At 30.5% G+C, this 13,754-nt stretch overlaps 1 protein-coding gene across 1 annotated transcript in view; it reads right to left on the bottom strand.

The window, feature by feature from the left end:
• Positions 1 to 3,683: 3,683 nt before the first annotated feature.
• Positions 3,684 to 13,754, bottom strand: part of LOC119602152 (hybrid signal transduction histidine kinase M) — a 38,552-nt gene continuing 28,481 nt past the window's right edge. The window contains exon 4 of the mRNA XM_037953511.1: positions 3,684 to 3,901. Coding sequence (XP_037809439.1) covers positions 3,698 to 3,901 — 204 coding nt within the window. The 3' untranslated portion in view covers positions 3,684 to 3,697. The remainder of the gene's footprint in view (positions 3,902 to 13,754) is intronic.

Consider the following 13,754-nt stretch of genomic DNA (forward strand, 5'->3'; position numbering starts at 1 on the left):
GGAGAAAGATGGAAATACGTGAGTGTGAGGAAGTTGAAATAAACAGGAGTAGAGATGAGATACGGAAATTCTACTAAAGAGTCAAACATGAAACGGAAGGGTTCAGTGGAAGTAGAGAAGGAAATGGGAACCTCGTAATGGGTAGATCCGGTTTGCTGAACATATGGAAATAACATTTTTCAAGACAATTGCTATCTGATGATGGTGTCGTTAGTACGTTCGAACGGATAATGGATGACAATATGGGGTGTACAGCACCCAGCCAAGATGATATCAAATTGGTGATATCTAGACTTAAAAACAATAAAGCTGCGAAAGCAGATGGCTTGAAAGGCGGAACTATTTAAAGTTGGAGGAGATAAGTTACTTGGTTACATGAATACCCTAATTGATGAAATTAACGCATGTCCGAAGACTCGAACCTCTGCTAACTGTGTGATGTGTGTTAATAGGGGCGACAAGACCATATGCTCCAAGTACAGAGGTATAAGTCTCCTTCCTATCGGACACAAGGTCTGTCAAGCCTGATGTGTGAGATTAAATGCTAAAGTCAACGTGGCTTTAGACCTGGAAAGTCGACTACAGAGCAACAAATCCTAGAAAAGTCTCAGGAAAAGCAAATTGGCATATGCCTTCTTTTTGTTGATTATAAGGCAGCTTTTGACAGTCCGATACAAGCAAACGTTTTCGAAACTATATTACAGTTATGTAAGTTGGTAAGACTATGCAGAACAGCTAAAATTGGAAATAAACATGGAACCAATCGACGATTCAGACAAGGTGCTAGTCTATCATGAGGCCTTTTTAACATACTGTTAGGAAAGTTACTACGCAATGCTGCTGTGAATAACACAGACAGAATTTATTTAAGAAACCACATGATTCTCACATATTCAGAGGACATCGATATTATTGGTCGAACATTGCGGGAGGTAACTGCAGTCTTTACGAGAATCGAGAGAGAATCAGATAAAGTGAGTTTGGCAGTGAAGGAAAGTTAAACAAAGTTAATGTTTTCAACAAATAGAGAACACATAAGACTGGGTCAATATATAAATGTTGGTGACTATAACTTCCAGGTTGTGGAGGAATTTATATGTATACCTCGGTACCATCATAACTAAAACCATTGATAACTGTATTGAGATAAAGCGAAGAATAATACTTGCTAATAGCAATTATGGCGCTGAAGCATGGAGGATCCAGCTCAAGCGTTTGGGGGGAGAAATTTTGTTTTTTTACTTATATATTTTTTTTCTTCATTTTTATATTTTGTATGAAAAGTTTTCGGTTTTGGGGTAGATTTCCCTCATTACCAACCCCCCCATGGATCCGCGCCTGCCTCCAAAGGATATATGGCCCTGTTTGTATTAATGGAGAATACCGATATCGAATGAACATTGAACTGTATAAACTATATGATGACGAGAACATAGTCAAACGCATCAAATTACAGCGATTACAATGGCACGGGCATGTTGTGCGAATGGATGACAATGATCCGGTAAGAAAATCTTTTGAACATTTCCCCGAGGAAAAACGCAGAAGGTGGTGATGGAAAGCTCAATTAGAGGAGCATCTATGCGAACTTGGTATGCGAAATTGGAGAAGAAATGAAGATCGAAGCGAATGAAAATCTGTGTTACGTATGGCTTAAGATCCAAATTGATTGTATATATCTATATATATAAAAATGAGTGTGTGTTTGTTTGTATTTTAATATGTTTGTATGTTTGAGCGCTATAGACTACTAAACGTGGGCGAGAAGCCACTCCCATAATAAAATCCGTATATTTGAGATAATATAACAGTTAGAGTCCTCAAATTTTGTCGGAGCCACTTTAGTGTCAATGTGATTATTTAAAACAAAAAGTAGGCGGACAAGAATTAAGGGGCGTGGCACCTCCCATATAAATTAAATACAAAAATTCGTTTATCTTGGAAATTATAATAGTTAGAATATTAAAATTTTGCACGAATAACTTTAACATCCATTTAAACATTTTGGGTAATAAATTGGCGGACTACCCATAAGGGGAGCGGAACCTCCCATATTAATTAAATACAAAAATTCGTTTATCTGGGAAACTAATGGAACTAAATTCTTCAAATTTTGCACGAAGAACTTAAACATTCATCTGAACATTTTGGAGGAAAAAAGGGCGGACTTTCATCTGGGGGGACTTGAAGCCCCAATATGAATTAAATATAAAAATTCGTATATCTGAGAAACTATTAGAAATAGGAACTTGAAATTTTACTTGAAGAATTTTGACATTCATCTGAACATTAGGGTGTAAAGGGCGGACTTTCAATGGGGGACTTGGCACCTCCCATATGAATTAAATACCCGTTTAGTTTACTGCCTTCAAGTTTAGCTTACTGCCATCCCGAAAGACCTAGTATTTTCGAGTGAAATAAAAACCATTTAAAATTTAATTCTTAAATTAAGATAATTTTATTTCTTTGTTTTAATTCTTTTTAATTCAAATAATTTTTAATTACATTATCATCGCTTTTCATATATCATTCATTGTCTTTTTAATTGCAGACAATTTGAGTACAATTTTTATATGGAATTATTAAATAAATTTACTTTAAGTATGATTTTTTTCTGTTTTCTTTTTTTACTTAGAATAATTAATAATAATAAAAAATAATTAAAAAAACTAAACTATTAAAATAAAAGAAAAAAAGAAATTAATATTTAAAAATTCGTTAGTTATAAAAAATTTTGTAGATTTTTTGTAGGCAAGAAATTAAAAGCTTTTTTTGTCATAAAAGGAATGTTTTAAAATTTTAACTTAAATTAATTTTTGTTTTTTTTTCTATTATTAATAATTATAATACAATAATTTTGGTTTTAAATAAGCTAAGTAGAGTTATTATATTAAATTTAATAGTTAATTATTTTTATATTTTAAATTTAAGTTTTTATTAAAGTACTTATGATTTTCGGGGTGTTTTTTTTTAAAGAATTTTTTATACAATTGCAAAATTTTTTTTTTGTTAAATAGTTTATAGTTTAATATTTACAATTTAGGTTTATTTTTTATAATTTTTGTTTTTTTAAGGAATTATAATAAAGAAATTAATTTCAAATATTGAAATTTTTAGTGAGAAAAAACAATTTTGTCTTCAAAAGACATTTTTTTAAAGAAAAATTTTATTAAAATTATTTAAAAAAAAATCATGATATTATGTAACAAAATCATTTGTGTTAATTTAACATTTAAAATGTTTATTTTAAGAGGAATTGTTTATTAAAAATGAAAATTTTATAAGAAATAAAAGAAAAAGTGCAATTTTTATCGCAAAAGGGGCAAAAAATGTTGCCCTTTTTGAGATGATTTTTATTACAGACAAAAAATTTTGCCCTTTTTGAGATGATTTTTATTACAGACAAAAAAGTTTGCCCTTTTTGCGCTAATTTTCTAAACAGGCAAGAAAATGTTGCCCTTTTTGCGCTAATTTTCTTAACAGACCAAAAATGTTGCCCTTTTTGAGTAAATTCTCAAAAAATGTTGCCCCTGTTTTACATATTTCCAGACAAATAAAACTTTTTAATTAAACACTTTTTCTTTACAAAAATTTTCTTTAAATTTAATAAAATAAATAGTTAATAACTTTTGTTTAAATCTTTAATTTAAATTAAATTCGTGTGACTGTTTATTATATTTCATCCCTTTAAACTTAATTAATGTCTATAATTATCCTCCATACGATTACGTTTTCTTTGCACTGGATTTTCACCAATATCCAGACTTTCATTATCACTATCCATGGGTTCACTGCAATCGTCACCATTGTCGCCACCCATATCATCCTGTTTACGTTTAGCGGTGGCCATTTCAGCAGCATGACGTTTACGCCATTTGGTGCGGCGATTTTGAAACCAAACCTATAATTATAAACAAAAACAAAAAAAATTAATAAAAATTTAAAAAAAAAATTAATTGTTTTCTAAAGTAATTAAAAGGAAAATTTCCAAGTGAAAAAGTCCTTAAATTAGAAAAACTAAAAACACACATGTTACTTTCTAAACGGATGTGTTATGGTCAGAGTAGTATGACACATCCCCTGGAAATTACTTGAAATCTCATCAACGCCGCTTAACCCTCAATTAAGAGCATATAAAATCATTTTAAGCTTTAACTATACACTTCCCATCAACAAATTTCTTTGGCACTACTGTTGGCCATGACTAATATGGTTAGCTAAGCTTTTGTTATTCCTTCTAGCAAATATTGTAGCAAAAATCTGGCTTTTTTTGCTATGGTAACACATGTTGCCAGCACCACTAACAAGCTGTTAGTGGTGCTTTAAAAGAATACAAAAAAATAAGCACGTTTTTTGTTAAATCACAACAACATATGAAAGCTTATAGGCTTAATACATAGTATGTATGAAACAATTCATTCAATCTTTATAAAATCTTTCAAGAGTTTTTCATGAGTCATGTGTATGTAAGTTGAATTCATGCTTTCATTCATTCAACATCATCAATTTGTTGGGGATTTATATACATATGTATGTTGCTGTTGCTGTTAGGTCATTAACACACTTTTCCTTACAAATGACTACAATGATGATGATGATGATTATTTGAATCTTCCTTTTCTTTTTTAGTCAAATTTAAAGTTTTTTTGTAAAAAAATGAAATTTTAAATTAAAAATAAATTTACTACCATAAACTAATAATGATCATTAATTTTTAAATGAAATTAGTCTGGTAAATGACTTCTTCGTTAAACTAAGTTTAAGTAAACTAAGTTTAATTAAATTATTAGCTAGAATTTAACTTGAAATGAGAAAGCTATTACTTTAAAGTTTGAAGCCTTAATTTGGTCTTAGAAAGCTTTTAATTTTCTTAAACTAAGTTTAAATATAACTAAATAAAACTAAGATTAAACTAAGTTTAACTAAAGCTTCAAACAGATGCTTAGTTAAACTATCGCTCAAATGAACAGCTGATAAGCTTAAATCTGAGATCGTGTAAGACTCAAAGAGAGCCTTAAATGAGTACTTCTCTCATGATAAGCTTTGCATCATATTGTTACCAGACCACTCGTAGATAATCGGCAATCAAAGAACGAATGTTCTAGCTATAAAGGGAAATATGCTTGAGGAAGTTAATCTTGAAGAATACAAAGTCGTTCGAGGCAACGAATTAAAAATATGATCCAGAGAATCGTTTTCGGACTTGGTATAATGAGACGATGTATAGGACCACTAAAATCCTATGAGATGATCCAACGCCTGGAGGATGGGAAGCTTCCGCAGAATGAATCAAGTTCGATGACATAAAGCTTTAAGAGTAAGACTATATAAAGTTAGACGTAAGGATTCACTTTGTATAATAGACCGATGTATAGGGCCACTATGAAGAGATCCAATATCTTTACGACGGGAAGCCTTCTGAGAATACGTTTACAAGCAGGGAATACTGAATTGAACTACGTTCAGAAAACTGGACACAGCTTTAAGAGCAAAACTATATACAATTGGACGAAAAGATTCAGTTGTACTTTGTATAATAGACTATTGGATAGGACCACTATGGAGTGATCCAATGACCTTAGGATGGCAAGCCTTCTAAGAAGAGGTTTACAAGTTAAACTATACAAATATGAACGAAGGGATTCAGGCGAATGTAGGGCATGCGGAGAGGAAAGTAAAACTGTCAAACATTATCAGGCTTTTATCAAAATTAGATCTTAATATCTGAGAAGCGACTTGGAGCAGCAAGCAAAACTATATAGAATTGGACGAAAGGATTAATTTATACTTTGTAGAACGGTGGATAGGATCACTATGGAGTGATCCAAGGACTTTAAGACGGCTTCCCGTTCTGATAATAGGTTTACAAACAAAAACTATACAAATTTGGACGAAGGTTTTCAAGCACAAGTAAAACTGTGAAACATTATTAGGCTTTTTTCAAAATTAGATCTAAATATCTGAGAAGCGACTTGGAGTAGCACGTAATACTGAGCTGAACTCCGTTTAGGAAACTGAACACACAGCTTATCGACAATTAGAAAAGTTTGGAAAACAAACTTTTCAAACCAAGACCTGAATTGCGACATGAAATATGAAGAACAATTTGCTCGTTATCGTCTAAAAGTCTTAAAGGCGGACTGGGCGATTACTGTTGTTTGATTTTCATCTTCGTCAGTCTTCTGACTTGTACTAATCCAAGTTGTGCCTTGTCCGCATTAACCGCGAGCTTTAATTTTACCTCAAAGTTAGGTTATGTTTTGATTTGTGGAGACTGATGGGGACCACTAAAACTCAACTAAAATCTAAGTTTTAAAAGTTTTGTATGAAAATATAGGGAGAATACTCTGGTATCCAAGACCCGGAACATATTTTATGAGAAATTTTGATTGGCGATAGGGGTTGAATACTCGATTTTTCTTCGGATGACTATTTGAAATTATTAATCAATTGGATTATAAGTTGGCTTCATATATTTCATCACTTAATGATCATTTAAGTGACCAAATGATGATTGATTTCCCTGTGTGGTAAATAAATGACTTCTCTTGGCCTTAAAAAATATCTTAAGTGTCAAATAATTTTGGAATAAATTGACTATATACTTCCAAAACCGTTAAAATGTTCCTGTCAACAAAAGAATTAAATACATGTTAAGCTTTTTTACTCGCCTCGCAGCAATAATCTCAACCGGTTGCAAAGTAAGGGAAGTGACTAAAAGAAGATCTTATTTGGGTAACAAGATCGATTTCCAAAGTTCCATTTATTCTCTTTGAAGATTAAATAACTATTTCCTCAAACATCGAAATGTTTCTTAAAGTGACTACATATTGGATTACTTAGAGCTACAAAAATAACAACTAACCACTCGTTAAATTACCTGACTACTGTATGGTAAACAATGTACTTCTTTACGATAAAAAGTATATAACTGTCAAATAATTAGGAAAAGAAATAAAATGACTACTTCCCAAACCGTTGGCATGTTTCTGTAAACAAATGAACTAAGTGGGTGTTAAGCTTTTTTTACTCTCCTCACAACAATACACTCCAACTTATGAACAAATTAAACAAGTACATTTTTTGTCCTGAGATACATACATTTTCCAAGCAACATTATTATGTTACATTTGTTGGCCTTGTTAGGCAAATGCTGTTTCATGATATGCTGATACACTACTCAGCCCCCACCCCGGTCGCTAGCAAAACTCTAGACAAAAGTTAGACACAGCTGTTGCCTTAAAATAATGACCATGAAAAGCATCCTTAATGATGCCAAGTAATGGTCTTTATAATGAATCTCTTTTGCCACTTTATATTGTATATATATTTTTTTTTGCTCACAGATAACGAGTGAGTAGTGATTTTTTTTTTTGCCTCGAGAAAATGTTTTGGGTAAATATTTAAACAGGCTTAAAAATGTTAGAAGGTAGAGAGACAGACAGACAGACACATATACATAGAAGAAAGGAAGATGTTAGCAATTTGTTTAAAGAACAGTTTATTGTGAAGAGAGAGTTGATTTTACTGGAATATGTTGTTCATCTGAAATTGGTCAAGAAGTACTTACATATATGGTCAAAGTTTTATGTTTAACAGACATTAAAACATGTTTTAATTATATTTTTATGAGACATTGTAATTGGTGTATGTAAACGGGTTTTGTATTATAAACAAATACTCACACTGAGTACCCCATTATCTTATAATAATAAGGATACAGTTACAGCATATGTTCTAAAAAGGGGGTCCCTTTAAAAAGAATTTTGCTTAAAGATAATGTTTATATACATATTTAGGCTTAAGAATATTTGGCTATTTAAGCTATAGCTATAGAATTCCTGCCTTCGAGGTATATTTTTTGCAATAATTATTTTAAAGGGACACCCTTTTTTTTTGCTATAGTAGTCATTATAGTTACCCAAATGTGCAAATGAAGTTGTAAATTATGCTTTATTTTCATATGGTAATTAGTAACAAACAAATAATATATCTTAAGCAAAAAAAGCTTTATAGAGATTTTATTTAAATAAAAATTAATCATTTAAAATATTTTTTAACACTTTTTTTAAAATCATGAAATCTCTTATTCTTAGAACAATTATTTAAAAATCTATAATTTCTTTTTTCATAACTCAGCTTTAAGTAAAATTTTATAGTTAAATTTTTATAGTTATAGTTAAAATTTTTAAGATTTCAAAAAAATTAGTTTTTAATTCTCTTATTTATAAATTTGTATTGACCACAAAATAACATTTTTGTTAGACACATTTCACCATAAAAATCTCATAAATCATGTTGAAGATATAGTTGAAGACACAAAAAAAAACGTTTAAATATAAAAAAACCCGAATATAAACCGATAAGAAACCATCAAATTATGCTATAAATTTAATTTATGGTTTGAAATTTAACACACACAAATACTTTTACATAAAAGACCAACTAACCCAACAAACATTAGGATATACATTAGAGGAAATTGTTAGATCCTTAGGCCCCAGTTTCTTAAGTAACAGATGAAAGATATAGAACGACCAAAGGCGGTTATATGTCACTACATTATTGTATACTAGACATATTCGACGATACCGATCGAATTCGGGAGTCTGAAATGGTCGAAAATTGTGAAACATTGACCTCAAATAGAAAATCATGGTAAGATGGAATATTAGTTATAATAAGAGTGGGAATCTTTTGCTACATGGACGGCTCTAAACTGGATATCTGTATCTATATTGGAATGAAGAAACACAAATAGATTAACAGCTTCCACATCCTATCAAAAGCTTGTAAAGTCCGTGTTATTACTGGAGAAAAGTAAAGTCTAGGACAGTATTAGTAAGACAGCCAGAATCTAAATTTCTCCTTTTAACATCATGGAGCTTGAAGATGTCAATCCAACAAATGCAAAATTGTTCGAGTCAATGAGAGAGGAGTTAAAAAAGAAAGACAAGAGAATGCCAATCAACTGGGACAATGGAACAGACCCCAAGAGTCTTATGGGATATTTCAAACGAAATAATCCTAAATGAAAGTAGAAACCAAAGTCTCCTCAGTAGAAGCAAGTCTGAGGTTAGTTTGATGGTATGTATTACTGAAGAAAGGTGTATTAGTAACGTCAGGGAACTTGAAGAAGTCAATCAAATGCAGAATTGTTCGAGTCAACGAGAGAGGATTTAAAAGCAAGAGCAGATTTAAAAGATAATCCCAATCAACTGGATTAACGGAACAGACCACAGTAATTTAATGTAATATTCCAAAACAAAACAAAACAAAACAATCCTAAACGAAAGTAGAAACCGAAGTCAGATCAGTAGAAACAAGTCCGAGGTTAGTTTGATGATATGTAACCTAACTGAGCATAACGAACTAAGAGCATTACTACATAAAAGTGGAAGAGCGAAATATGATGAAAGCAGAGCATGTGATAAGGAGAGTGAAACACTGGAACATTTTCTCGGACACTTTCAGAATAATGTTGTACCGAATATAACAACCCTAAAGAATACAGCTTGCAACATTTTAAGGAATTATCTTCAAGAGAAGGAATTTATGAATAATCGGTTAACAATTTTACTTTAAGAGTGATTCAGTCATTAAAGAAAAATTTCATGTAAAGAAGAGCACATCAGGACCGGTAGTGGCCCAGGTACATATATGATTATGTCATTATGTTTATATCATCCTCCTCGATGAATCGTTCGATTAAACGAGCGAAAGTGATGAAAGCAAAACATATAATAAGAATAGTGAAACACTGGAACTCTTTCTCTGACAACGTTAAATCACTTAGGAATATTGATTGCAACATTTTAAGGATTCAGATAATGTACATGTAAAAAAGAGCACAACAGACCCGGTAGTAGATCAGGTACATACCTATCCTATCGATATGATGTTTATATCAACTTCCTCTGCAACTGTCAGTTCCAGTTATTAACGAATCACCAATATTAATCATGTATACCGGGTTTCTAGAGAAACATATACTATTCTTAAAATATTTGTTAATGAACCTACGATCTGAACGGATTAAGTAAGAGAAACTTCAATATTATCAGAACAATCTAGGATCCAATGTAGCCTATTAATACTATTATCATAAGAACTGTGTCGGATATTTGGCTTTGAAACTCGTGAACAAGTTTCACAGTTATTTACGGTTTTGTGAATATAGAATATTTGTTGGGTCCGGCATGTCTCAGTTGAATTGGGATGCTGAATAGGTTCATGCTCTCTCGAGTTCCAAAAGTCACAAGACTCTTCCTTCAGATTGAACGTTGTGAATGTCAAAGATTAAGACAAACTTCAAGTTTTGGATGTCGCAGATATCTGAGGCCTTCAAAAACTGATTTCAACATAGATACGGACAGATATAATGACATGGTTTAAACGACTTTGAGATATATAAGGATAAACTATTGGGCAGCAAAATTATATCATGGATATTACAAACGGAATGACAAACTTATATATGAAGGTGTAGGGTATATAAATGATCGATTTAAGAAAAAATAACATGATTTAAAAGTAGTAAAACTTCAATCTTAAAATCCTTTTTATGTGCTATATATTTCCTTCTTAGTACCAAATTGAAGCCATACTTTTGACTGGCTGTTAAGAAAACAAATATAGATAAATGTTCAATAGTCTTTAAGCAGCAGTAACAACAACTGTTCTCCGACTGGACCTTAAAACCAACCAAATAAAATCGTTGTGTCAAAAAGTGTGTGTTTGTTTGATTTAAATACACATAAATCTGCATAAAATTCTCAATAAAATAAAATTTACATGCGCATTTGACGTATAGGTACTGTCTCTGACCCTTTTTTTATAATCTTGAGTATTTCTGGTTTTTGTTACTTTTTTTTCGCTAGTTTAAAAGGGAATTTCCCTTTAAACGAAATCCTATATATGGACCACATTCATTTAAACATGCTGTAGATTTGTGTTTGTTGTTATTGTTATCTGTCTTGTAAAACCATATATATATAAAAATAAAATTGTTCAGTTGGATCTCTGCCCTACCACCTGACGTTTTTGTTGTGGCGTCCCAAAACTGAATAACAAATAAAAGGAAAGGGAACACAAAACTCAAATATGGAATTCGTTATGGCCATATTGTAACGACAGGGCTCTATTTAAATTATTTATGAGTATGAGTGTGCATACATACGTATGTATGTGTGGTGGTTTACTATAAGTGGTGTGGTAATAAATGGTGTGTGTTTGTGTTACATGTAGTATGTAAATATAACACTTGATTGCAGATTTTAATTTAAACTTCTTTTTCATTGGAGTTTTTTTATATTTTATCTTCTCTTGCTTTGCTGCTCTATTTTTATTACATTTTATTTTTGAATACCAAAAGGCCTCATGTAGTGAATTATATAGTTTTTTTTTTTTTCATTATTTTCCTTTATACCGGTCATATATTTTGGGCCATCACATAGTTTCATTGTCTCTCAGGTGACTGCCTTGCCTGTCAGTTAGTTTGCTATGGCTATTGGTGGTATCATGTGTGTGGCTCCTTTTTTGTTGGTTCTTTTTTTTGTGGATCTGTGTTGGTATCATAAATTTCTGTTTTGGTTTTCAAAGCATATTGATGGGAGGTTTCCAATCTTGTTCGATTGATTGACTTTGACATATTGTTGTCATAAATTCGTTATAGTTCTTTTTTGTATAATTTACTGTTTAAATGGGTGGCAGAATTATATTTCGGTTATTTACTTTATTTGAATGTTATTTAATGGGAATTTTGTATAAGTGTATAGTTCTTCCAAAATGTTATTAAAATCGTCAACAATTTCTTGTAAAACTTTGAAGTATTACCGTTTTGTTTTTAGGTGCAAGGACGGCAATTTGTTATATTATAAAAAAGTTTCTTTGTAGAACTCTTTTGAACTTTGACCCATGTGTTCAGAATAGATTTCATAGTATTCCTGATTTAAGTCTGAAATAGTTTTAAAACTAACTAACTAACTAACTAACTAACTAACTAACTACTAACTAACTAACTAACTAACTACTAACTAACTAACTACTAAACTAACTAACTACTAACTAACTAACTAACTAACTACTAACTAACTAACTAACTAACTAACTAACTAACTAACTAACTACTAACTAACTAACTACTAACTACTACTAACTAACTAACTAACTAACTAACTACTAACTAACTAACTAACTACTAACTAACTAACTAACTAACTAACTAACTAACTAACTAACTACTAACTAACTAACTAACTAACTAACTAACTAACTAACTAATTAACTAACTAACTAACTAACTAACTAACTAACTAACTAACTAACTACTAACTAACTAACTAACTAACTAACTAACTAACTAACTAACTAACTACTAACTAACTAACTAACTAACTAACTAACTACTAACTAACTAACTACTAACTACTAACTAACTAACCTAACTAACTAACTAACTACTAACTAACTAACTAACTAACTAACTAACTAACTAACTAACTAACTAACTAACTAACTAACTACTAACTAACTAACTACTAACTAACTAACTAACTAACTAACTAACTACTAACTAACTACTAACTAACTAACTAACTACTAACTAACTAACTAACTAACTAACTAACTAACTAACTAACTACTAACTAACTAACTAACTAACTAACTAACTAACTAACTAACTAACTAACTAACTAACTAACTACTAACTAACTAACTAACTACTAACTAACTAACTAACTAACTAACTAACTAACTAACTAACTAACTAACTAACTAACTAACTAACTAATAACTAACTAACTAACTAACTAACTAACTACTAACTAACTAACTAACTAACTAACTAACTAACTAACTAACTTAACTAACTAACTAACTAACTAACTAACTAACTAACTAACTAACTAACTAACTACTAACTAACTAACTAACTAACTAACTAACTAACTAACTGACTAACTAACTAACTAACTAACTAACTAACTAACTAACTAACTACCTAACTAACTAACTAGATTAATAACCTTTAACCCTTAAACACTTTAAGGAAAATTATCGAACTTTTCCGATGTTGTTAATATGTTTATAAAGAGTTTCTTTGGATCCGGAACAGAATAGTTCTAACATGTTTTTAATAAATTCTTTATTTATTGTTAATTTTTTGCTAAAATATCTAAAATGAAAATTTGTGAATTTTGACCCTTCAAAGAAAGAAGAGAGTTAGACTAGCCCGATTTTGTTCGTAGGTATATTCAGAATATTTTCTTTATAATTTGAAGTAATTTTGGAATTTGTTTAATAAATACTTTAAAAATCATTTGCTTTTTAAACAAACCACAAGTATTATAGTATTTGACCTTTGACCCTTCAATGAAAATAGTCAGACTTTATCATTATTGTTTATATGTTCATTAACATTTTGCTAAAATTACAAATATTTGACCTTTTACCCTACAAGGTAAATGATTAGACTTCTTTATAGGTTTAGAAAATGTTTCTTTAAATTTTGTATTCAATACTTTTAACATTTGTTTAATAAACTTTATAAATCTTTAATTTTTTCTTGAAATCACAAATACTCGAACTTTGACCCTTTAAGGGAAAGGGTCTGACCGATTTTGTTGATATGTTAAGAAAAAAGTTTCGCTTCATCTCTGACTTCAAATATGAAATAAATTTATTTAAATCAAGTTTTGTTAACAATTTTCAGTCAATTAAATAATTTATGGCCAAAAGATGTCTTGATCCCG

Source organism: Lucilia sericata, unplaced genomic scaffold (genome assembly GCF_015586225.1).
Source record: "Lucilia sericata isolate MDLA Ls3-8-SP2 unplaced genomic scaffold, ASM1558622v1 Contig000210F_arrow, whole genome shotgun sequence".
In the NCBI taxonomy this organism is placed as follows: domain Eukaryota; kingdom Metazoa; phylum Arthropoda; class Insecta; order Diptera; family Calliphoridae; genus Lucilia; species Lucilia sericata.